The 25,392-nt window shown below is 56.1% G+C and overlaps 2 protein-coding genes across 5 annotated transcripts; one reads left to right on the top strand and one right to left on the bottom strand.

Annotated features, from left to right (window-relative positions):
• On the top strand, positions 1-24,912 carry HAPLN2 (hyaluronan and proteoglycan link protein 2). 4 transcript variants are annotated; one of them, XM_030024307.2, is made up of 7 exons: positions 1-122; positions 22,282-22,438; positions 22,650-22,763; positions 23,040-23,390; positions 23,618-23,734; positions 23,842-24,027; positions 24,165-24,912. In XM_030024307.2, the coding sequence occupies exons 1-7, from the start codon at positions 102-104 to the stop codon at positions 24,446-24,448; spliced, it is 1,230 nt and encodes a 409-aa protein (XP_029880167.1). In that variant the 5' UTR covers positions 1-101; the 3' UTR covers positions 24,449-24,912. The 4 variants fall into 4 exon arrangements, with proteins under 4 accessions (XP_029880167.1, XP_029880169.1, XP_029880170.1 ...); XM_030024308.2 differs by lacking the exon at positions 1-122 and adding an exon at positions 22,085-22,161; XM_030024309.2 differs by lacking the exon at positions 1-122 and having other exon boundaries at positions 22,074-22,431.
• On the bottom strand, positions 13,998-19,956 carry RHBG (Rh family B glycoprotein). Its single transcript, XM_030024306.1, has 10 exons — positions 19,749-19,956; positions 18,125-18,311; positions 17,565-17,715; positions 17,286-17,433; positions 16,803-16,969; positions 16,462-16,599; positions 16,149-16,282; positions 15,822-15,943; positions 15,367-15,440; positions 13,998-15,144 (listed from the first exon to the last, which is right to left on the bottom strand). Exons 1-10 carry the CDS (start codon positions 19,927-19,929, stop codon positions 15,079-15,081), a joined length of 1,368 nt encoding a protein of 455 aa, XP_029880166.1. The 5' UTR covers positions 19,930-19,956; the 3' UTR covers positions 13,998-15,078.
• Positions 24,913-25,392: the final 480 nt, after the last annotated feature.

The raw sequence follows: 25,392 nt of genomic DNA, 5'->3' as shown, positions 1-25,392 counted from the left end.
AACATGGATATTTGAGGCTGGTGATTGAAATCACTAGCATTGGCTGTTGTGGCTTTGTCTAAAAGCCTCACCTGAAACCAGGGTGCTGCAGGGGATGGACAATGCTGCCACTGGAGCATGAGGTTAATGGGGGGGGGGGGGGGGGGGAAGCGGGGTTCGTGGTCATTTTTGTGGTCTGGAGCCTCTGGACACAGCCCAAGGGGGCTCGTTTGTGCCTGAGTCTGGGAGCAGCTTAGGGCTGGCGGGAGAGGATGTGTTCAGTTCATTGGTGATGTGTCAATGGGAAAATGCAGTTTTGTTGAAATCGACACATTTTGCAGGAAGGTTTCCTTGTAAGTAGCAGAACAACCCCGTGAATACGTTATTCCGATGCTTTTATTGAGGGCTGGTAACATAAAACACCATAAAGTACCTTTACTTTGGTTGTTTCATTTCAGTAAACTTTTGCTGTATCTTGTATCTCTGGTGAGACTGTACTATGTAAGTAATTGAAAGTTCTGCATGGAATTGTCATGTTTCGATGCAATTCAAAGCAAAACATTTTGATGCTCCGACACTGGAATTCTTGAGAAATTCCACGTGGCAAATTTAATTTTTTTTTCTTCCCTGTTTGTAAGGAGGAAAAGATGTCATTTGGAGGGGGATGCATTGGGGTGGAGGGGACCCTTTGTGGTGTTGAGCTTTTTCCATTTCCCCCCTGGCTGGATGGGGTTTGCATCCTTCCAGTGCCAGGTGAGGTGGGAGGTGAAACAGCCCCTCTGTGCCCATGCTCAGGACCCCGACCGGCCCTCGGCCCATGGCAGAGCCAGGGTTTGTCCACCCTCCCTGTTCCTGACCACAAGTCAGGCTGCGGGTGAGAGCTCTGCGTCCAGCCATCCCACTGCTCCCCTCCAGCCACGAGGCGCTTCTTCCTCTGCTACCCAACCGTTGATAATTAAAGGGATCCTTTTCTTTGCAGCTCTCCTCCCCAAATGCTCCTGGTGCCTGACACAATTTGTCAGCCATACCCCTGCTGTAATCCTATTTTTGTCCCCCTCCCTGTCCTGCTTTGTGTCCAGGGCTCTCCTTGCCTCTTGTTTTGCAGCTCCTGCTGCTCAGGCGTTGCTGGTCCCCCTTCCCTTGGAGCTGGGAGTCTATAAACCCTGACGATGCTCTTAGACCACGCTCATGAACTCAGTCTGTTTGGTTTGACCAGAGTTAATTGCACACAAACTCCGGCCCGTTGGCACACACAGGCTCTTTGTTCCTGCAGGAATCACTTGCCCTTTGGGGTCACTGTGGCTGTGACCTGCTGTCCCCGAGGGTCGCCCCACTGACATGCACTGTCAATTTGATCCCTGCACCGTGGCGGAGGGTGGGAAGGTGCAGGTTGCTGTGGGGAGAAAGCTGAAATGAGGGGTGGGAGGAGGCATTGGAGGAGCCTTTTGGGTCAGGCTCATTGAAGTAATGTGATGATTAGCAATGATCATTGAGCTTTACGGCTGGGGAGGGGGAGAGAGGGTGAAAGAGATGTTAGGGGTGGATTAACTCCCGTCAGACCTGTACAAGAGGTTTCCCAGATTAAGTACAAGTTCAGTGGTCTGTAAACGTTCCCCTTTCGCTGGGGTGCTTCGCCAGAGCGACTCTGGAGTTAATGAAAGCTCTGCAGCTTGTGTTCAGGGACCAGACTTTCAGGGCATCTCAATACCCTGCTTGTGCTCGCTGGTTCCACATCCTTTCAAAGGGAGGTCGGGCTTAACTCCCCTGAATTAACAACCCTGTGTCTTTAGAGACCTGAGCCCCCAAGTGCCCGGTTTACCTGGGTACTTGCTTCCTGTTAGCTTTCCAAGCTGCTCAGAAGCATCCAGTGAACTTTTATTGGGCTTGTGGTCCCTCCACTGGGCTTTGGGTGATGGTCCCATCTGTACAGCACTGGCACTGTTGGGGCAGAAGCTGCACTGGACATGCCTGTAATGTGCCTGACACTCCATGGCAGCAGAGGCCCTGGGACCCTGGGTGAAATTTGGTGCTGCTCAGAGCCAAGTAAATCAGTCAGGGACAAGTCACTTTGCTCTCCTGCCAGCTCAGCTTTGCAGAATGGCAGGGGTGTCTGTGATGGTGCGTGCTGGCAGGTACAAGCACAAGGAGTGCTGATCCTGGTGGAGGGCTGGAGACAGCATTGAGGGCTCAGTGGCCCCTGGGCAGGACTGAGACCTCCATGAAGACCCTTTCTGACCTGCTCCCCTACCCAGCCATGTCCTCCTCTGCTGCTGCTGAAGGCAATCCCTTTCCTCTTCAGCATCCTTCAGGCTGCATCCGAGTGAGGCCAAGAGATGAGTTACGACTCGTTTCAGAGGGTGAAGGGGCTGATAGCTGGCAGCAGCAGCGGGAACGATGCCCTTCAAAGCTCTCCAGGGTGGCAGAGGGCCCTGGGTTCTGGGCAGTACTGGAGGTGATGTTCCCACTGACCATCTCATCCTTGGCTCCAGCCTGTGGCTCAGGCAGGTGGAAACTGTCCTGGAGGTAGGCAGCCCTGTGCAGACCCCTCTGTGCTGAGTGGGGTGGGCTGGCGAGACGCTGCCTTAAGGCAGTTTCCCAATCTTGCGCACCTGGTACTCTGTCAATGCAGCCACTTGGCTAAATGTGGGTCATTGTAGGAGGGTGCAGCCACTTGAGCAAACAAGCCTCAATTGCCCACTGATTGGGGTGGCTGAGAGCACCATCACTGAAATTTCTGAGGGGGGAGTCATTAATAATCCCCATTCTGTGTCTGCAGCCCTTGCCCCCTTGTTATTTCCCTTTTTGTGTCTTAATTTGGCCCATTATTATTATTTTATAAAAGGGCCTTTTCTCCACCCCCTCCCTCTTGAAGACACTCCTTAGACCGATGGGAAAATGGCAAGGAATAATTATGAAAAACATCAGTGGAGAGAGGGCCATCTGAGAGGGATTAAAGGATTACAATTAAAACTCATTTTAGGGAGGTGATGTGACATTAGCGTTTTCATTCTTCCCTCCCCTACCCCCCCTTCCCCAAACACCCTCCAGGCTATCTGGGTCTAAGTTGATTAAATGACAAACTCCGGCTCAGAGGGAAACAACAACAAATTAAAAATAGAGTAAAATGAAAAACAACCCAAAAATGATTTACAAAATTAAGTGAAAATGAGGTCACTGAGAATTACTGAAAGTCTAGCAGCAGCTGGAAATGGGGTGGACAAAGCACCTGCTGCAAACAGCAGGTTTCTGATGGTGGGAGCATCTCCCCTCTGCCTGGTCCAGCAGGCAGGTGAAAATGTCTGATGTCTCTCCTCCAGGATATGACTTGGGTTTTAGCTGGACTACGGAGATGTCTGCTTTTGGCAGATTGTGTTGCTGGGTTGGTGTTTGCCATTGTGTTTGTCAGTCCTGTGCCCCACTGAGGCAACACAGGGCTTTGCTTCAGGAGCCCAGTGCAGACCCTGTGCTTGCTATGCTCTTCCTCCAACAGCCTAAAGCAGATTTGCAGCGGGAGAGCACAACCTGGGAGATGCACCCATGCAAAAACGGTGCCGGAGCAGCAGAGCCACGCTAGCCCTTGTTTCTGCCTTGGCGCGTCCCTTTCTGGCATGTCTCTGTGGCCCGTTTGCTCAGCTCTTATTGCTGCTCAGACTCACACTTTCCAGCTCCTACTAGCGGCTGGAGCCAGCCAGACCCTGCCTTGCCACTCGGACAGGCTTCGTGCTGTCTGCAGCACAATTCCCGGGGCTGGAGGTATGCTCCGACTCTCCTCAAATAAAGCAAAGCAGAGGGTGATGCCTGTGGCATGGAGACCTTTCCTCTCTCCTCCTTGTCCATCAGGATGCACAAAGGTTTCTGCCTGTTCCTCCTCTGGTGCGCAGAATCCCTACGGGGCTCCTGAGGACCAGAGCTGCTTATTGCATCGTTAAAATTCAGTGCCGTTGTAAATCAGGGGCGGTGGGAAAGGCAGCGTCCTTGGAGCGGGCTGCTGTGTGGAGCTGACATTTCCAAATGGAAACGCACACCAAGCTGGGACTTCATTTTGGTAAGGCAAACAAATTCTAGGATGATTGCTGGCCATTTCAGCTAGTGGTTATGAAGCCTCGGCTGGAGGATTTCCCTTTATAAAATAAAAATGTCTGTAAATCAAATGATTCTGATGATGTGGACACCTAAACCCGTGCTGACAGCCTCATTTGAAGGGGGGATGATGGGAAGATGTGGAGGCAGAGATGCGCCGCTCAGACTCTGCAATTCACAGTGCTTAAGAAGTTTTGGGTGCCGGTATCTGATCTATAAGGAGCCCCTATAACAACAGTGGCACTGAGTCCATGTCCTGCCCTGAAAGCACAGATCTTACTGCATAAACTAAGCCACAAAAGCCTGCAAGCGCACAGCCTGGGAATGCTTTTCCTCCAACGTGTGTGTTTTGGCAGTGTAGACGGCTTTGGCCTGCAGGTTAGGAGCAGAGAGGAGCTTCTCTCTTCTGCATCCTCCTGTTTCTCCGGCCAAAAGGGTCGGGCTGCAAACCCAGCCTCTTCCTTTCACCTCCATCCTGCAGCCTGGCATAGCTGGGCATCTCATCACGTGCCCGTGCACGTGGGTGCAAGCGTTCGTCATGTGAGATGCCATATAGTGTCTCATACTGGGAGGCAGGGAGAGCTGCAAAAAGCTTAACGGAAGGGAAACTCCCCCTCCTCCCCCCCCCCCCCCCCCCCCCATCCAGCCTATTTTCTTTCCTCTCCTTTTGTTTCTGATTTCCGGAACTATGCGGCAAAGCAAAGCATGGGGAGAAGAAAGAGGCTGAAGAGAGCTGGCATCTGGCAGGGAAAAGAACAAAATAGCAGAGCAGGGCTTTGCTAGGCAGGAGCAGTGAAAGTGGACAGTTCACAGGGCCCTCTGCCTCGTCGGCAGTGACCGCCCAGGACCTGGGCAAGGCCCAGGAAAATTCAGGGTCTAAACACAGGGCAGGCTCCATGGCAGGTATAAACTGGCACAGAGCTTGCTGGTTAAGTCCAGTGGAGGGGTCAGCCCAGCGGCTTGAATTTTAGCCTGCTCATGGGCATCTTCCTGGCTCGCCCATTCACAGTATCTATCCATTGGTCTCCCTCCTGCTGTAAGCTTCATCCTCCCGAGTATCCCCAGGCACGCCCATCCCAACAGTTAATTCCCTGAGGACATGCACTGCACCTCCAGCACAGCATCAAGAGGCTGGTGTGCAGTAATATGGCCCCATCCTGTGCTCTGTTTGCAAAAGAGAGGAGGTTGAGGCAGATGCAATTCTCCCGCAGCAGCTTTCTCTGAGGCTGAACTGATCGGAGCGGTGCACTTCTTTCTGTGATGTCCCTTTTACAGTCGGGGCTGAGAGATGACTGAATATATTTTATTCCTGTTTTTTCCTCTATCCCGGCCAGTACAGAAAGAGGTCTTTGCATACAGACCCAATGAAGATAATGTTAATTAGGTAAATTAATTAGGACCAAGATGCAGTGTTTTCCCCCTGAGGAGGAAATACAGTAAACTCCATTTTTGTGAGCTGTTTATTCAGGCAGGGCGGTCGAAGGAGAATAGCAGTGTCAAAGAAGCTGCCATTTTCAAGGTCCTTGTGTCCCTTCTGCACCGCCCTAGAAAGGGAACAAAACTCTGTTGACAGCAAAATCTCAGCAGGAGCCCCTGGGCTGAGGGGCATGGGGAAGCAAAGTGGAAAGGGTGCCAGGTTTCCGAGCGCCTGGAGGGAACAGGCTTTGCTCTCCAGCGTTTCAATGGGCTGGGGAAAGCAAATCAGCCCTTTCAAGGCCAATCATGCTGTTCTCGAATCACACACTGGAGACAATGTGCCGCTGGCAGCAGGGCAGGGGAAAAGGGACTGGGTGGCCATTGCAAGGGCGAGGGGAGGAGAGCTACCTGGGGCGGAGAGCTGGTGGCCATGCTCCTGCTCCATCTATCCCACCTCCTTAGAGCCCTTTCAGAGATACATCAGGAATAGCCCAAGGAGGATGTTAGGGGTGGGGGAGATGGGGCACCCATTAGCTGTTTTTCTCTATATTTTGTGTTGTCCTTTGAGATGCACATGGCTCTTCCTTCTCTGCCAGCATGGTTGCAGCTTGCATGGTGAAGGAGGGCTATTGCACCACGCTTGCTCACTGATCCCCTTCCTGCTCCAGCCCTTGGTTTCACAGTTTTTAATTCATTCCACTTGGAAAGCCTGTTACCAAGAGAGCCTGATCCCAGCCCACATGCCCCGTCCAGTGTCTTTCCCAGACATGGTGTGTTTCTGAGTGGGTCAATACCCTCCCTGAGATGAGCTGTGGGACGGACGGGTTCACAGCTGCTGTTGAACATCGGTGGATCGGGGTATTTTTATGCTGGGTGCTGCTGTATCTACTCAAGAGGAGCAGGACTGATTTTGCTGGCTCTTTCACAGCCTTTCTCAGCCCAGCACTCTGCCCATAGCACCATCTCCTGTCGGCATCGTTCTGGCTTGCAGGGGCAGTGCATCCTGGGAATTTCCTTCCCTGGTGCCAGAATACCTTCACCCCAAGCCCAATTGTGCAGATGATCTTCCATCATCATATTTAACCCCCCCTCCCCATCACTGACCAAAGCCAGGATGAAAGCGGTGGGTTTTTTTTCTTCTTTCGTTCTTTTTTTAATGGCGTTTCATTAGCCTCCAAATCAGACAGGCTAAACAATGGTGTTCTGTCAGCGATGGGCTTTCGTGCTGATTTCATCTCCTCTCTCATCCGTATGCAAACCAGCCTCCAGCAGGCTTTGGACATGCCATGGAAACCGAGGTGCAGGCCCGGAATGGGGGTTCTCGGAGTGAGAAATCTCCTGTTCGCTTTTTCCCATTTGCATAATGCAACTTTTCTTCCCCCAGACACTGAGGCGCTTTGTTTATAGAGAGCCAAGAGAAAGGGGGATGCTGGGGACAGAGGAGGACTGTGGGGAGGGGGGAAGCGCCCAGTGGGAGTGGGGAAGAGGAGGGCAGCTCTTGCAAAAGAAGAACATGCAGAGAAAAGCACGGGGCGACTGGAAGGGAATATATATGAGGGCGAGGACTGGGAAATGGGGCTAGGCCAGTTCCCCGCGATCTTGGGACCTGCGCGCTCCTTTGGCCTCTCTGTGCCAGCCGAAGTGTGTCAGGGGGACTTGGCGTGGCTGAGGATCCAGCTGGGAGCCTGGATCTGCACTGAATTAAAGCCGGTTGTCATGATAATGCCCCCCAGAGGAAGCAGGAGCCTTTTCAAGCCCTGCCTGAAATGCCTTAAATGGTTTTGTGCAAGAAGACCCTAAGAACCTCAACTGGTGGAAACCGAAGGTTGTTTGGAGGAATAGTGACCCGCAGGGTATGCAGGAAGGTGGCTAAGTGACAGCCAGCAGAGCGTAAGGAGCTGGTTGTCCTGGGAGGTGGGGAGAGAAACTGCAGGGGATGAAATCATCCTGGATTTATTCACAAGGGTGTGTGAGGTGAGAGGTAAGGAGGTTAAGCAATGTAAAATTGCAGTCTGTTTCTCTCCTTTGAAACATAGCAAACTCCAACATTGCACGGGGAGGCAGGAGGCTGAAGGGATCAGATAGTCCAGTCCCCACCAGTGCCCCTGGTTTATCGGAATCACTGGAGGCAAGTTACCTCCCACCTCATACCTCTCCTTCTGCAAACTGGCGATCTAGTTCTCTTTTGCAAACCAGTTTGAGATCTACTAATGGAGGGGGCAAGGGGTTGCTCTTACAAATCTCATCATCTCCAGTGGCTGCACCTCCTGAAAATGAACCTGGTTATTGCTGGCTCTGTCCTAGTCGACAGGATGTTTGATTTATGAATTGGATGGATGCATGTTTAATAGTAATAATGACAATAATAGCAATGAAATGCATTAATCAGTGACAGATGACAGACATGAAACCTGTAGTTAAAAGTATTTTAGGATGTGTAAAAATCCCTGTAAATGATTTGCAAACGAGGTACAGACAGTAAAGCAGGCAGCAATGGGGATATTTTGGGGTTTTGCCTCAAAGTGGGGCCACTCCATTTTTAAGGTGATTTAGTGCAAGTTGGATGTACAGACATCCGCTACAGAGTGAAAGTCTCCTTTTGGTACTGTAAAAATGTGATTGATTCTCCAAAGTGTGGGATGCTTCACCAGACGTGGCAAAATCCAGTAGGATGGGCTGCAAGGGCAGGGCTGGCAAAACTATGGGCAGGAGCCTTGGTGACGCACAGGCTCTTGCCTGCACGTGGAAATTGCGTGGGTTTAGACTGGAATTTGTTCAAGCCCCACTTGTGCTCTTTGCACTTTGGGGCTCAGTTACACATGGGACCAGATGTTACTCCATCCCCTTTAAAGAGCATCTGGGATTCATCTTGGATGATCTATGGAACGTAAAATGTTAAATATCTACCTGTGGGCAGGAAAACTCTGCAGTCTAATCTCAGCATCTGATGATTACAGTATGCTGGGACAGGGGTAAAAGTGAAGGGAAAAATATTAGTGCTTTGGAGGATTATGCTGTAGTTCCGCAGAGTCCCTTTAGCCAACAGTAACACCCACCTTGACATCCATCTCAGGTGCAGTGGTACCTTCATCTAGTGCAACTCTGCATCACTGATGTACTGCATGGAGCAGCTGGGATGCTGCTAATGCTCTATAAAAGGGATGGGGATTTTGAGGCAGCTGATTTGGGGCTTTTTCTCTTTGTTTTTAGTCTGGTTTCTGCAGAAAATGAGATTTCTGTGATCACAAGGGTGCATCTGTCATTTCTCACCTCTCTCCCAGGAACTTCTGAAATGGGACAACTTCAGCCCCATTTGCTGCAACGTCAGTTTTTGATCCCCAGTCTGTGGGAACTGCTTTGGGGCTTTAGTTATATTTGTTTTTCAGAAGCTCATTTCTACTACTGGCTCCAAAAAAGCAGTCTTTACTTAAAGACAAAAGACTGGTGAAGGGCTGTGACCCTTCCCTTTGGACAGGGAGAGGAGAGGAGTCTGCGTGGTGGGGGTTTGCCATGGTGCAAACTGCAAATGCCTCTGCCCTGGGCTAACGAGCTCTGTGGTTAAGGAAGCATCAGAGCATCTCAGTCCAAGGAGACTTCAGCCCAAATGAGCATTTCTGAAGGAGCCTTGCACATCCACAGGCAGTGCCTGCCTGCTCCTGCCCTCATTGAGCCAGAGCTTCTTGGGGAGCTGGACAGTTGCCTGTCCAAAGCCCATCGTGGGAAGAAAGGAAGGAGCAGGTTGTGATTAAAACACTCGACTTGGGTGTAAACCACTTTGCAGGTGGCCCAGGACAGGACAGGAAGGGGCAGCCTGCCCATGGCGGGCAGCAGGTCGGTCTCTGCCAGAGCAGGGAGAGGGCTTCCCAGCATTGCTTCCACACTCGCCCTCCCACCCTCTGGCCCGCTGGTCATGCCAATTTGTCATCAAGCTGGGATTTCAATTAAACCCCAAAAGGAGGGGTCAGGGGTTATGCAAACACGGTGGTAAAGGCCACTCGCCTGGAGGGCTTTCCCGGGGCTGCTGGTGCCGGCCCCTTGCTTTACACAGTCCCAATTGACCCGGGCTGAGGGCCGGCATTGTTCCCCACGCTCCATTCAAGAGGCAGTTTGTCAATAAAATTGACCTCTCAGCTCCCAGGGATGCTGCCACCTCCTCTTCCTCCCTTTCCCGCCGGATCAGCCGGAGTAGAGCTAACAGTCCCTCCACGGTCTTCGCACTGCTGGATGTGCCGAGGGTGAGAGCAGGGATGAGAGCAGAAAGGCCACGTTCTGCAGGATGCAGCAGCGATCGTGGCAGCTGCTTCTCCCTGTGTTGTTTTTTTTTTTTCTTTATTACTAGTCTCTGCCCTTTGGTCTTTTGCATCTGAGGGCAGTTTCCAGCCAGACCACTTGGAAACATCATCGCGAGCAACAGATTAATTCATCCTCTCCAGATCTCGTTCTCCTTTTGCAGCCATTAGCTATCACTCTTGCAGTCACTCCCATGGGCATCCCGTGGTGGTTAGCTGCTCGTCACTGCTCGGGTAGGGTTGATGCAGGGACCTGGAGGTCTTCTCCAGCAGAACTGAGACCCATTGTCCCTCCCTGTTACACAACTGACACCGAAGCCCCACGCAGGGAAGCATCTCTCCCCACCAAGCCACGTGCCCGTCGGCACATCCACCCACTCTAGGCATGATCCCGCTTTTTGGGGAGGTGTGAGGCTTCCTGGTGGGTTTGGGCAGTGGGACTGCATTGGCCGCTGCTCCTGCACGCTAATTGTGCCAGGCAGCATTGCAAACAAGCAGTGCTTGAACCTGCAAGCCTGAGGAGGCCATTTCAGCTGCAAGATAAATGGATATCGCGGAGCAAGTGGCAATTAGCGTGGGTAAAGAGCCCCTTAGTGACTGTCCCTTACATAACACCTTTGTTCCAGGCCCTTCACTTCATATTCAGTTTGTAAATAAACTTGACTCCCAGTTTTACTGGGGCCTTTTATTCCCTCTTTATTTTACTTTATTATTCTTTTAACCCGGCGAAGAACGAGCCGATTGTTCGCCCGTGGGGAGACGTGGCGCTTTGAGGCGCTGCCCGGCCTGGCATTGCCCACTCACCCCGAATCGGGCGCTGGCAGCAGTGGATGACAGAGCCACCCACGCGGCTGCCATGCCAGCGATTTTAATTGCTTTGCCCCCACTGATGGTGCCCAGAGGCTCATTACGCTGCTGGAGATGAATGGGGGCCTGAAAATGGGGCTTTGTAATTGCAGTGGGTTGAAGGTGGTGGGGGCTTTCATTGGAGGGGTGGGTTGGCAGAGGGGCTGAGCTCTGCCCCCCAAATTTGGGGTCAGGGAGGGTCTAGGGGACTGTGGATCAGCCCCAACGCAGGGACCCATCTCTAATTCACACCGTGTCCTCCCTGTCATCATATAACCCGTGGGTCCCGGGAGGCTTTGTCTGCACCCACGGGTTGCCTCTGCTAGGCTGGCAGTGAGAGGATGCTCCAAGGCACGGTGGGATGTGCCTCGGTGGATTTGGGGTGCCTGGTCCCAGCCTTTGGGCAGGCTGCAGGGAGCAGGGCTCGATGGCTCTCCTGCCTTTAACCTGTATGCTCAAGCTGTGGTTTCCTTTTGCTAGGTCCTTTTCCAAAGGGCAGGGGCTGCTCGGGGTGTTATCAAGATGTTTAGTACCCCAAGCAGTGGCTCTTCTTCCACCACCGGTGCTGCCTGGGCTCTTCCCTTGCTGTGGCACAGTGCTGCCAGTCTTTCAAATGGCCCGGTGCTGGTGATGCTCTGCTGTGATGGGAAGCCATCGGGAGCTGCTCTTTGTTTGGCACAGGGATGGTAGGGTCCCTGCTCCTTTCCTGAGCCTTCCCTCTCCCATATGGTGCCCATTATTAGACATGTGCATCAGCCTCGTCTGACAAGGAGCTTTACAGGTGTCGCTCGGATAACGATTCACACTCTAACGAAGGTGGGAAAGATGATTAGCTGGCTTTCTATCAAACAGCACACGGCATCAGCTGTTCCTGGGGGTGGGGAGGTGGTGGGGGCTGCGGATGTGTAAGGACATGTATGCCAGGAGCTCAGGGAGCCTGGGCTTTGTCCTGCCTCTAATTCCAATGGACTCTCGGGCACGTCTTTGTGTGCCTTAGTTTCCCCAGCTGTAACAGATAGATGTTGTTATTGCTTTTCCTTGTAAAACACCCTTTGAGCAGCTGATCGAGCTCTTGCATTAGCAAGAGGTGATTTAGGCAGGTCTCTGGGCAGCTGGGCTGCCACAGGAAAGGGCAAGGGAGCTGTCAAAGTCAGGGCTCTCAGGGGACAAGGCTGGTGGCAGTGGGGGGAACATGAATTAAATGAACCCCCTGAAAGCAGGGATGTGGTGTGGTGCGTCTGGAGTGTGTGCTGCAGGCTGCAAGAGCCCCGCAGTGTGGGGAAGGGGTCCCTGAAGCCATTGTAGCATGGGCAAGGCTTGCTCCACACAGATGTGTCCGTGCCCTCCCCTGCCTGCATCGTGTCGGCGAGGCCTTGGGCTTTTCCTGCTGATGTATTTTAAATAAAGACTTATTTAGCAGGCAGGTCCTACCATCCCTGAGCCTGACACAGGTACACCATCCACCCAACCCCTGTGAGCTGGCAGAATTTCTTCTCCAGCTCTTTCCACATCTTGAATATTTTTGGAGGGAGAGGCAAAACGGGAAAATAAGAATAAAATGAGCTTTTCTCAGCCATCCTTTGCTCCTTTGCAGGGAAAGGCGTGCTGTCTCTCAGCACATCTCCCCGTGTTAGGCTGTGATCTGAGGGTGAGCCCTGCTTTGAAAAGTGATGGAGCAGAGAGCTCCCTGCAGGACTGGGGAAACTGAGGCACGAGTGGTCTGGCACCCAAACCACCCTCGAAGCAGAAGAGGTGTGAAGGTTGGGTGCTCGCCCAAGCTCCTCATGCCCCACTGGGGTGTTATCATCACCCAGCCACCGCTACGACCCGCCTGTCCCAGGACGAGCCCCCAGAGCTGCGGGCAGAACCAGCGCTGCCTCTCCCCAAGCTAGTGAGGCCAGCGGGATTATCTGCTTAGCTGCACCATCTGTTCGCCAAACTGCCATCATTATGTTCAACTTGGGAAGAAAACGGCCCCTACAGAGAAGCAATTTGTTCGATGACTAAACCTTTCAGGCTCTCGCCGTCCGAACCTACCCTCACCACTGTACGGGCGAGCTGTCTGCTCGCGCCCGGCTCGCTTAAACAATCTGCAGGGAGAGTGGCGGTGCGCAAGCTGGTCACACTGGTAAATGGGAACGGGGAGGGCACAGGGCTCCCCTAATCCGATTACAAAACATAACAGCCTTTCAGAGGGGCCAGGGGGGCCGGGCGAGGGGAGGAGGAGGGAGGTCCATTTCACACCCGACCCCTACGTCTGGGGGTCTCGCAATGATCTCACTGGAGGGGCTTTTCTTCCAGTCACAGTGGGTTGCTTTTGAAACGTGCTGTGAAGAGATCAAAAAGGGGAAAGGGGCTGCCTGGGAAAGAGGAGGAGAAAGCTGGGAAGGAGGTGAGGTGGGAGGGGGTGTCACGGGGCTGGGGGTGAGCCCTGCACCCCAGACTGAGGTGATGACTGGAGCCTGACACCCCCTTGCTGGGGCATCAGCCTTCGTGCCGCTTCTCCTTCTTGTATTCCCTCCTCTGTGACGCGGCACTGAAGAGTGGTGCGTGCCAAGGGGACGTGGGCATGCGGGACATGTCCTTCCTTATGTCCTGAGCGTGGAGTGGGGCTGGGGTATCTGTACGGAGAAGGTCAGCAGAAGCCCTCCCCAGCACCTGCGGTGGCAGCAGGAACTGAGCCGTGTGGCTCACCTCCCTGTGTTTTGTCATGGAAATTCAGCAGCACCGAAGCATTTAGCAAATGTTGATTTCACCAGGTTTTCTGTAAGGAACTACTGAAACTGGAGAAGTTAAAGTGATGGACTGAGTTATATCAAAGCGAGAAGTTTGGAATTTCTGTTGTGGAGCAATGCTTCAGACTCAAAATTTTCTCTAATTTGATTTCATTCCTTTTAGAAAGGATGGAGAATCCTGTTTAAAAGTGATGTTTTATGGTCAGCCTGCAACCAAATTATTTTTAGTATTTTTTTTGCATCTTTGATGCCATTATTTAAAAAAAATCTATGCATTTCAACAGCAGCAGGTATTAAAATAAGATGGTCCCAAATGTGGCCACTTTGGTTGGGTAGCAAACCGCTTACCCCAAACCTCGCTGCATTGGCCCTGACCCCCCTGTCCCTTCTGCATGGAATAGGGCTGTGGCTCCCCCCCCCCCCCGGGGGGGGGGGGGGATGGTGCTGGCAGCTGGGGACACCTGCACCCACGGGAACCCCACATGGTGAGCGCCAGAGTCTGGCACTGGAGGTGTGAAAGAGTCTGGCAGCCGCCCCTGGGCTCATGGGAGGTGGGTCCCTCCCAGGCCTCCTCCCACCCCACCGGGGACCTCCGGCACGGCCGCCATTGCGCCTCCGGGAGCCCTTTGGGGCTGTGCCCCTGCTCCAGGTGCTGCAGGACCCCCCCTTGGCTTCACTTGAGCTGCCACTTTCCCGGGGTGCTGGAACCTGCTCCCAGGCAGGAGGTTTGGGGGCTGCTGCCCGCACCTGGAGCAGGCAGGCAGGGTGAGAGCCTCTCTGCGGGGGGCATGTGGAGATGGGGTGCTGGGTGCTGCTGGGGGCCCTGGAAAGCAGGGGGACCTGGGGGCTGCAATTGCCAGGGGAGCATCCATCTCCCAAAGGGGCTGAGTGTTGGGGGGCACTTTCCTGTTTTGAGGAGGGGGGGCTTTTTCTTGGCCCCGGTGCAAGGTGATGAGTGGTAAGGGGAAGGCAGGGGTCGCCCCTGTGCTGGGGACCCTGGTGTCACCCTGGACTTGCCCCTGGGTGGTGGCTGCTCTGGGCTATCGCATGCTCTGGTGGCTAAGGCTCCAGTAGGGTACCCTGCTGGGGGGGGTGGGCAGCGCAGATGGCAACAGGGATGGAGCAACCCATGAAACCCACCCCATGGGCATCAGTCTTTAGGGTACAGGGGGGTCCTGGGGGCTTTGCTTTCCTCCCTGAAAAGAAACCTGAAGGAAACCCAGCCAGCAAAGCTGGGCGGGTGCTGTGTGAACTCATTGGCAAATCCTGAAGCTACAAAGGATCTACGTGTTTTAATTGTTGTGTGCAAAATTGTCCATAGAAAGTCATTGCTGCTTTCTGTGGACCCTGGTACGCCCCTTCCCTGACACAGCCCTCCTCATTGCCACCTTCTCTTCAGAAAGCAGTAGATGGGGAAATTGAGGCACAGAGCAGAGCGGGGAAGTGGCTGAGCCAAGTCTGGACACCCAGAGGTGTCCCTGGAGCAAGCTGGGTCACTCCCACAGCAAGCACCCATATCACTGCAGCATCTCTTCACCCTCCAAAGGCCCGTGGGCACTCGACCTGCTCCCAAAACCTTTGGGACCAGGAACTGGCTCCCACATGGGGACAAGCCTGGCTGTCTCTGGAGCAGGTTGCTGGGAAATTCAGGCTACCAGAAGCTTCCCAACACTGGTGATGCCAGCAGAGGGTTGAGGCTGGTGGTGCAGGACCTCACCGGGGGATCAGGGTCATTAGACCAAGGTGCTGGTGCCCGGCTCCTTTCTGCTTTCCCTGCAGTCGCATCCTTCCTCAGCCACCTGCGCCAACGCAGAGACACAGAGAGGGGCAGAACTGGGGCCTGCTTGGAGCAAATCAGGACTGGATGGGGGGGACCTGGGGGGCTTTAATGAAGCTGTCTGCCACCCTAAACGCTGCTGCAGGAGGAGGGAGGGTATCAGCAGCCGGGGGGAAGCATCCAACCCCTGCTGCTGCCTGAGCCCCGTAAACCCTTTTTTTTACCAGCAAACGCCCAGCTTTACCTCCCAGAGGACCGTGTTTTCCAGGTATCGCGTGTCCGGGGGAGACCTCAACCCTTTCATTTTCAGGACGGCTCCTGAGGATGCCCAAAACCGGGGGAGGGCGTCTGAGAACGGGGCCGCCGGGCCAGCCCGGCTGCTCTCGCCGGGCTTCCCCTGACATCTAGCGGCAGCGCTGGGCTGGGCTGCTCCGAGCCCCGGCCCCGGGGGCAGCAGCTCCGGTCCCAGCCCAGGCCCCGGGGGCAGCAGCTCCGGTCCCAGCCCAGGCCCCGGGGGCAGCTCCAACCCCGGGAGCAGCCCTAGCTCCGACCCCGGCTCCGGCCCCGAGGGGGTTTGCGCAGTGCCGAGCACCCGCCCCGGCTGATGGGGAGGATCCGTTTTGGGGCTCTTCCTGGCTTTTCCCCAATTCCCCCTGCTCCTCACACCCTCTGTCCCGTCTCACCGGAGGCAAAACTCACCTGTGAGGCTGCCTCCGAGCGTGGCGAGGAGCAGGGTGATGGGCAGGCCGCAGAGCTGGCAGAGCACCTGGTCAGTGGCTGTCCAGCTGCCCTGGGCCACCAGCGGGAAGATGAACTCCAGCCTGCAAGCCAGAGCAGGGATGTGTTTTTGGGGGGAGCTTGTTCTCCCAGGCAGGGAAACGGAGGGCTCTGCTCATGGCTCTGGGCAATGTGCTATAAGCGGGCACTGTAACAGAGGGTGCATGGAGCATCCCCGATTTTAGGGGTCATGGCGGCCCCAGCTTGGTGCATGGAGTCACTGGCACCCCTGATTCTGGCTCTTCTCACCTGCCACCGTAAGCATCTGCAGTGGCCAGTGCTGTCAGCAGCGTCCCCAGCAAGGCGCCCAGGATCCCCGGCAGCCCGTGGACATTGTGAACCCCACATGTGTCCTGGGTTTTCAGCCTGGAGCACAGGACAGGCTGGGGAGAGCGTTTAAGGAAAAGCCGGGGTTCGGATGGGGGATGCTAGCCCAGGGAGGCTGCGCTGCGGCTCGGTGTTTGCAGATTTGGGAGCTGCAGGTTGGCAATGCAGCCTCCCCCAAAGGCAGGTGGTCCCCTGACCTGGGACCAGTGTCCTCGGCTGTCCCAAGGCAACTCACCGTGAGGAATCTGAAGCCAAGTGGGGGGATCAGGCCGGCCAGAAACCCCGCGATGAGGGCCCCGAAGGGGGTGACCAGCATCTCCCCAGCCATACCCATCATGGCCGCACCAGCCAAGGTGGCATCCTGGATCTGAACCTGATGGAGCAGGACATGGTCAGGGGAATTGGCTCCGTGGAGGATAACAGCATGGGGCTGGGGGGATTTGGACTTCCTCGGGGATCAAACTGGGTCTTAATGAACCGAAGAAAGACTAATGGGCATCCCCTCTTGCCCCAGGTGTATTTATGCTCACTGTACCTGTACGATAGGACATGGGTTTGTCCCAGGAGAGGACCTACCATCCGCAGTGTGCCCTCCTCGTGGAGGACAGGCGAGAGGACCAAGGTGGCCAGTGTGCTCGCCGCCAGCGAGAAGTAGGTGTTGAGCACTGCCCAGGGCTCAGCATTTTCACGGACCGTGGTGGCTGAGGTGAAGCTGGGCCAGAAGATCCACAGGTAGATGGTTCCTGCGGGGAAGGGGAACAGGTAGGTTTTGATGTTGGGGTTGATCCCTCATGGGAAAGAAACTTCTTGCTAGTGCCAAGAGATGCAAGTGGCCACAGCTTGCAGTGTGGGAGGTTCAGGTTGGATATGAGGAAAAGCTTTTTCCTGGAGAGGGTGGTACAGCCCCAGGACAGGTCCCCAAGGAGGTACAAGACCTCTGTCCTTGATGGTTTGCGGGACTTTGCTGGACAAAGCCACAGCCACACTGTCCTAATGTTGGTGATGGTCCTTCCACCACCATGTCTATGACTCCAGTGTTGTAGAGCTCAAGCTCCGTACCAACCACAGCAAAGACATCTGGCTGGTTCCCCGTGTCCTGCTGCTTTTTGCACTTGTCCATATGGGGCTGGTGCAAGATCCGTGAAACCATCAAGCCGAAATAAGCACCAAAGGTGTGGACAGTCAAGGAGCCCCTGCTGTCTCTTACCTGGTGAGTACAGAAAAACACGGTACAGGAAAGGAGGATATGGGATTTGTCTCTACAAACAAATTGACATGAGGAGCTGAAACCCATAGTCACCCCCTTTCTGGTGGGCCCCTCCCCGATTGGTGACTCACCCCCATGAGACTGAGCAGGATGTATTCATTGAGACTGAAGAGGATGACTCCCATCAGGGTCAGCAGCAGCATCTGGACAGGGTTTACCCTGCCCAGAACAGCTCCGGTGGAGATCAGAATGGCTGCGGTGCAGAAGTCGGCACTGACCATGCTGGGAAGGAGAGGGAAGGTGTGGGGCTGGAGGACAGGAGCTGGGGAGAGCAGGGTTTTGGGGAGACGAGAGCTGAGCCTGCAGCCCAGACCTTGTATCCCACCGCTCCTGCAAGCTGAATGGGCAGCCCAAGCCTTGCAATGTTGGTGACAAAGGAACAGCTGGGCTTGAGGCGGGGGGGGGGGGGGGGGGGCAGCGTGCCCCCCTAAATGCCTGGCTGTAACTTGTTGGCAGTACTTACATGGCCCTTACTAGTGTGGTACTCAAATAACCCAGAAGTCTGGTCCTACTTGCCCTCATCATCCTCCTCCAAAGCAGAGCTGTGAGTTTTACAGAGGAGGGAGCCAGTGTGCCAGGGCTGGACCTGGGATAATCAAGGCCAGGCAGCAGCAGCTCCCTCCTGCCTTACCTCTGAGCTCCCACGTAAATTTTGCCATTCAGGAAGAAGTGTAAAAAACCCTGGATCAGTACGGCCCACTGGATGGCGAAGGCCATGATGAGGATGCTGATGGCCACACTGCCTGGCCTATAGCGGCTGAGGAAGGCCACCAGGAGCCCAAAGCCAAGGAGAGCTTGGAGGTGGACATCCCGGAAACCTGGAGGAAGAGGGAGAGAAGGATGGGTCTGGAGGTGTCAAGGACAGGCAGCCACCCTCCTGCCTGCTGGTCCCCCTGAGGGGGCTCAGACACCCCCTGCTTTAAGAGGTTTTGGGGAGCTGAAGGCTTCAACTGATATAAATCAGCATTGCTCCACCTACGTGTCTCTGGAACTGTGGTGGATCTCCCTTGGAGATCTCCAGCAGAGAGCATGAGCAACCGCTTGTGCTTGTGCTAGTGACAGGTAAAGCTGTCCCTGCCTGATGTGGCCCCCGCCACCCTTTGCAGTAGCTCCTGGTCTCCCCGTTTGCAACCACCCTGTGCAGATACTTCGGTACATGCATGTGGTTCAGCCTGCAGCCCAGAAACCTCTTGGGGTGGCCAAGAGCCATCTACATCCATTACACCAGCACGAAGGTGGGTCTGAGATGTCAGCCACACCCCGGGACCTCTCTGCTGTCCCTGAAAACATCATGTCCCACTTCATGGGACAAGAGGACCGGAAGGGTGAACAGAAAAATGGGACCAGTCTGGTACCGTTTGGTGGCAAACCAGAGGAGGGGGGACCAGATTCTCACTTGGGCTAAATGCGCTTTGCACCCCTCAGCCGTGCCGAGAGCTGTGTCCCGTCCCTCCCCGTGTGCCAAAGCCGTGAGTCACTGCCTGCACTGGGTGGGGTTACATGCACAGGCAAAACCAGGAGAACCTGCCTGCTGCCTGCTCCCTGATGGGTAGTTCTGCTCGGCTCAGCTCCCCTCCCTTGGCCAGGGTACTCCGGAGGCTCCTTTCCAATCACCTGCCTTGTCTTTGCCTCAGAAAAGCCAGGGTCAGTCCCTCATCCCCCAGCCCAGGATGAGTTTCGCAGCGATGCCCGGCGTGCAGGAGTATGCTGCCAGCGGGGCAGGCCCGCAGGCCCACATAGGAAGCTGTGGCAGCACCGAGGGACCCAAGTCCTCTGTGAAAGGGGCTTGGTGCAAATCCCTTGGCACTGCAAAACCCGACAGGTTGGTGGGAAGTTTTGCAGACCCCAAAGTGCCAGGAGCAGCTGCCATGCTCCCCCCCGGCGATGGGAGGACAATCCCAGGTTAATCACTGCACCGAGTGATCCCCTCCACACTCCAGCTGCCGAAACGCATGCCCTAGACACAAATATTCCTGTTTTGGGCCTGGCTTTGTCCAAGAATGTGGGAAATCCTTGCAGCACGTCTCCTGTCCACCCACCGACCCCTCCTTGGTGGCATGCACCGGTACCCCAACCCTGCGGCTTGATGTTCCCCCTTCTCTGTTTTACTCTGGAGTCTGATCCAGAGCTAGACAGTGTGACAGATCTGCAGCCTGGACCAAGCATGGTGACATCCTGTGCCACCCCCTCAAGAGCGCCTGGGGACGGATGAGGTAATGCCGCTCCCTGTACCCACCCGGGGTGGGGGTACTCACGGGGGTGCTGAAAACCCGCGTCCTGGTTTCTCCAGCTGCAGTTCAGTTGCTGGGAGCAGAAGCCGGGGCTGCTCTCTGGGCTGTACCGGACAAAGACAGCGAAGATGATGATGGTAATGATTTGGAGGAGGAAGCACAGACCGGAGAGCCGGAACCTCGAGGCAGTGGTGTACTCAGGCATGTTGCCGGGGGCAGGCAAACCCCCTGAAACCGGGGACACACGAAGAAAGACGCGCTGGGGCTGCAAACTCCGCCTGCCAGGGCGGCTGCCAGGTCCTGCCCTCGACTCGGTGCTTCCCACAGGTGGAAGAACCGGCCAGGAGCAGGACGGCACTGTTAACACAGAAACCCTGGGCTGGCACACCTTGGCACCTGGTTTTGCCACATCAGGCGGCTCAGGCCACTGTGCCGGGGAAGCACACGGGGCTTTTGATGTCAGCATCCATCTCAGCTGGGTGCAAGAGGGTGGGGGTGGGATTTGGGGTGTGGGGGGAACCACGGCTGGGGGACATCCAAGGTTTCACCCTTTCTGGAGGCGCAGCATGGGAGGAAAATGGTGGTTTTGGGGGATTGGGTCAGACAGAGGAGATGGAGGGTGGTGCAGCAAGCATGGTGGGACTGACCCACTGCAGAGGTGCTGGGCTCCAGCGAGCTCAGCAAAGCCAGGTTTAAACTCCCTGGTCAGTAGGAAAAATGATGGTTTCGGGGGGCTTTGGTGAAGAGCTTACCTGTGGCGCTGTGTGGGGAGGAGGAGAAGCTGAGCCTTGAAAAATAAGGGCGAGGAGCGGTGTCAGAGGCTGCTGTTAGCAACCCGTGCCAGGAGCTGGAACGTGAAGGTTTCCTTTGCTTTACTTTGGCTGCTTCTGCTTTTGCAGAGAGGTGTTTGTAATGCACCGAGAGCGGGTACAAATCCCAAAAAGGGAGAGGAAGAGAAAAGGAGCCGAGAAGTAAAACACAGTGTGTGTTTGGGAAGTGACTCGGGTAACTCCTTTCCAAAGCGCCGGGCCAAATTATGATCTCAGATAAGCAGCATCAGGCTGGGGTCATGCCCTGACGCCAACAGGATGGGGAACGGGAATGAGTCACATTTGGAGGCCCCAGCAAGTGTCCTGGTTCAGGCTGTGGTTTTGTGAGAGCCGAGGGGTGTAGCTGTTGCCTTCACTTGGGAAAAATGCAAGAAACAGCTCAGCTTGTTTGTGGTACCACAGAGCTGGGAAACAGCATCCTCCAGCCAAGGAGCCCTGAGCTGCTGCCCAGGGACGGGCATTGCTGGAGGGGATCAGGATCCACTTTTGCAGCCGTGGGCATGGGAAGTGTGATGGAGGGAGATCACAGGTGCTGTCTGAACAGCCATGGACCCACAAAATAACTGTGGGGAGATGCAGGAGAGGAGCGTGCAGTGCTGCTGTGGTTTAGCGTTTCTCTGCTGGGGGGGAGCAAAGTTCTGGCCACATTTTGCTCATTAAAATGAGCCAAAGCACTGACCAGTTTGAGCTGGGAGAGCCTCGCAGGCTTCCAGTCCAGCCTGCTGGCATCAGTGTTAGGGCAGGTTATTGCATTAACCCCTCTGTACAAGCAGCCAAATTTGAACAGGGGCTGGGAGCCGTGGGGAGCAGGCTGGGGGCAAGGGGCCGGGGAGACAGCATGTGCCCTGGTGCTGCTTCCCCCCAGGGAGGTTTGTTTTCTGTGCCGTGCGTGCCACGGTGAAGCCAGGATCACTGTGTCCCTTGGTGCTGGGGACAGATGCTGCTTGTCTTGTGTTTCCTTTGAGAAAAGCTTCCTCCACCCTTGGAGATGGACCCTGGGGGAGGGAGAAGATAAGGGAGCCCAGAACACAGCCCCATTGTGTGGCCCTGTTTTGCTCCTGGCAGCATCCCGGCCCCAAGGTGACGATGGGGAAGCCTTTCCGATGTCTTTTCACAGGGTGGGATAAGGCCGGTGGGATACAAGACCCCCCTTGCACAACCCACAGGAGCCCCAAAGGATGGGAACAGCATCCCCGCATTGGAGACTTGAGGTGGAGGGGGCATAAAATTAACCATTGTCCTGATGTCTGCGGGAGCGGCGAGCACCATCCCAGCACTGGGGGCCAATGACAAGGGGAGGCCTTGCTGGTCCAAGGGGCTGCCGGAGCCCTGTGCGGTGCTGGCATCTTCCCTGAATTCCCCAATGCTGTGGCCTGCAAATAAAGGGATGTTTGTTAGCTGGGCACGCTGTGTTTTGCCGAGCAGAACAATAAAGAGAAAGACGCTCACAATGGGAAATTGTGCTTCCTCCTCCCTGTGTGTTCCTCGGGGAGGTGTTGAGGGGGGCAAAAAAAAGAGAAGAAAGCAGGAAGAGACGGCAACAGGGCAGAGAGCGAGGGCACGGCCAGCTCTCGCCACTCCTGCGCACCATGGGAGCAGGCGCCAAGGCACCGCGGGGCAGTGGGGCTGCCGGGACGCTGCCCGCCCCGGGACGGTGACAGGGAAGGGGCTGGCTGGGAGCACCCACTCGCCACCTCCCATGTCCCTGTGTCCCCTCTTCCTGGCAGCACTGTGACACAGATTTGACCCTTCCGGAGCCCTCGACCCTGCGATGGGGAAGCCGTGACGGAGACAGGACGCAGCGGGCACCGGGGCAGGACGCACGCTGGAAGCGTTGGATGGGACCGGCAGCTCCCCAAAGGACGCAGCTGGGGACGGTAAGAGGTGTGTGGCACTGAGGAGGAGGGTTGGCATATTCTGTTGGCTCAATGTCTTGCGAGGGGACGTCCCCTTCGCACAGTAAATGTCAGTGAGACCCCAGCTGACCAGGGCCATCCATCGGCCCCATGGCATACCCAGCAGCAAGCACTGCAGATGCCCCCAGCCATCGGGGTACATCCCACTGCACGTCCCTGACCCCTGCGCCCCCCCCCAGGCACCGCCCTGCCCCCAGCTCTAAGGATGCACCGGCTTCTCCTGCTCAGCTCCCTCTGGCTCTTGGCAGCACCCCCAGCATCGAGCATCTTCCAGCGGCCGACGGGGAGCCCGGGTAGGGAGCAGGGCCCAGGAGGAGGATGGGGTGCTGCTGTTTGGGGTCGGTGCTGGAGGAGGGAGGTGGTGCTGGGGGGATCCAGCCAGGGCAGGGGGTGAGCTGTGTGTTCCCGGGGTTGTAGGAGCGGGGAAAAGAAGCCAGGATGGGTGATGGAAACCAGGCTGAAGATGCCGATGAGGGTTGAGGGGTGTCGGGGGAGGGGTTGAAGAGGTGGTGGAGCCACAGCAGTGTTCTGTGGTGAGCCAATGCTGAGGCTGCCCGGGTATGCCGCAGCCCCTCCCCACCTGCAGTACCTGCTGGAGCCCCTTCACACCATGGTGCACACACAGCGGGGTGCCACGGCCACCCTGCCCTGTGTCCTGCGCGCCCTGCCCCGCAACTACCGGGTGAAGTGGAGCAAGTTGGAGCCAGCCAACTATCGGGAGAGCATCATCCTCATCACCAACGGGCTGTACCACAAGAACTATGGGCCACTGAGCCCACGGGTGCGCCTGCGGCACAGCCACCGCTACGATGCCTCGCTCACCATCACTGATGTGGCTCTGGAGGACGAGGGACGGTACCGCTGCCAGCTTGTCAATGGGCTGGAGGACGAGAGTGTCTCGCTCACGCTGCACCTCGAAGGTGAGGCTGGGGTCCCTCCTGCTGCATCCCTCAGGGATGTGGAAGAGAGTGGAGAGGGGACCCTGGACTGGAACTAGGGGTCCATGGCTGGGTGCTTCCTCCCCTTGTGTCCCCTGTTGCAACGCCACAAGCCCCAGCCTTATCTTCAGCACTGAATCCCCAGGGATGATAAGCCAAAGCCTCCTCGGGGAGAGCATCTCCTTCACCCTCTGTCCCTGTTCCCTCAGGCGTCGTCTTCCCCTACCAGCCCAGCAACGGACGCTACAAATTCAACTACCATGAAGCCAAGCGAGCCTGCGAGCAGCAGGACTCCCGCCTCGCCACCTACCAGCAGCTCTACAAAGGTGAGGCATCCAAAAAAAAACCCCTCATCCACCCCAAAATGTGCCTTGCTGGGCGCAGGAGTGGGGAGGAGGGAAGCGCTGGTGCTGACCCTCCTCTTGCTCTGCAGCCTGGATGGAGGGTCTGGACTGGTGCAACGCCGGCTGGATCCTCGATGGGACCGTCCACTACCCCATCATCAACTCCCGGGAGCCGTGTGGTGGCCACCTCCTCCTGCCGGGTGTTCGGACCTATGGGGCCAGGGACAAGCAGAAGGACCGATTCGATGCTTTCTGCTTCACCTCTGCTCTTCAAGGTAGTGCTGGGGTCCCCTGTCCCTCCCACAGTGGCACCGAACCCCGATGCCCACCTGTATTGGCATCAGGGCTGGGGTTGTTCCCAGGAAGCCATCCATGGTGGGCGCTCACCTGCCATGACCCCATTCATCCCCAGGCCAGGTCTACTTCATCCGGGGCCACCTGAACTTCAAGGAGGCCGGACAAGCATGCCGCAACCACGGGGCTGCCATCGCCAAAGTGGGGCAACTCTACTCCGCCTGGAAGTTTTCCCAGCTGGATCGCTGTGATGGGGGTTGGCTGGCAGACGGCAGTGTGCGGTACCCCATTACCACACCCCGCGAGCGCTGCGGGGGGCTGCCGGACCCCGGCGTCCGCAGCTTCGGCTTTCCCAGCAAGGAGCTGCGGACCTATGGCACCTACTGCTTCGTGGGGAAGTAGAAAAGCCAGAAGGAGAGGTGGGCTGAGCGAAGGGTACCATGGTAGGATGCCGGCCCCTGTCACCCGGGTGGAGAGCTTGAGGTGGGGTATTAGGGGGGGTCTCCCAGTGATTTCGAGTGGTTCGTGCATCCTCTGATGGAGCGATAGAGCTGGGTTTGGGTGCTCGGTGCATCCTCTGATGAAGCTACTCCCCACGCCCCAGCCTGCTTTGGGGCTTGTTGGGTGTTCGGGGCTTGCTGGAGAAGCCAGACCCGTTGCTGGGCCAGGAAGGGGGTCTAATCCAGCCCCCCCAGCCAGCAGCACAGGCCCCCCCTTCCCCAACCCCAGTGTGTCCCTTGGCCCATCCTTGCTCCCCGCAGCCACAAGGACTCTGGCTGGTGCAAGCGCACTGGAGGGCTGGGCATTAACGAGCGTGACTAATGGAGTTTCGCCTTCTCAATTAATAAAGCGATGGTAAAGCTGCACAGCAAAGCCACGCTTTTGCCTGGCCTCTGCCCCCTGGGACTGTCTGGCCTCTCGATGAGGGGAATTTGACAAAGACTTTCCGTCTCAAGCAGGGGGGCAGCCAGTGCAGGCCCCCCCCCAGCCGCCCTCTGCCAGGGGTTATCAGTGTTCCTGGCACCGCACACCAGGGGTTTCTGAGTTTTGCTGTTCGACAGTCAGGGAGAGCTATAAAAAGCACCAGAGCTGGCACGGTGCTGGGGGAAAAACAGTGTGGGGAGATGCCAGTATCCCCTGGCACCTACAATGTGCCCTCCAAGTCACATGTGTTTGCCGGGAGCAGCATCCCAGCCTGATCCCTGACCGGTCCCCAATGCCACTGGGATGCAGGGGCACTTTGGGCTGTGCCTCCCTGTTTCTGTGGTCCCTGGGGATGTTGCTGTGCTCAGGCTGTGCCAGGGGCTCTCCAGCTTCACAATGCTGGTGGGTGCTGCCACGCTCCC

This window comes from Aquila chrysaetos, chromosome 9 (assembly GCF_900496995.4).
Source record: "Aquila chrysaetos chrysaetos chromosome 9, bAquChr1.4, whole genome shotgun sequence".
NCBI classification, from domain to species: Eukaryota; Metazoa; Chordata; class Aves; order Accipitriformes; family Accipitridae; genus Aquila; species Aquila chrysaetos.
Note: the sequence above shows the minus strand (reverse complement) of the source record. Positions and strands in the feature narration are given on the sequence as shown.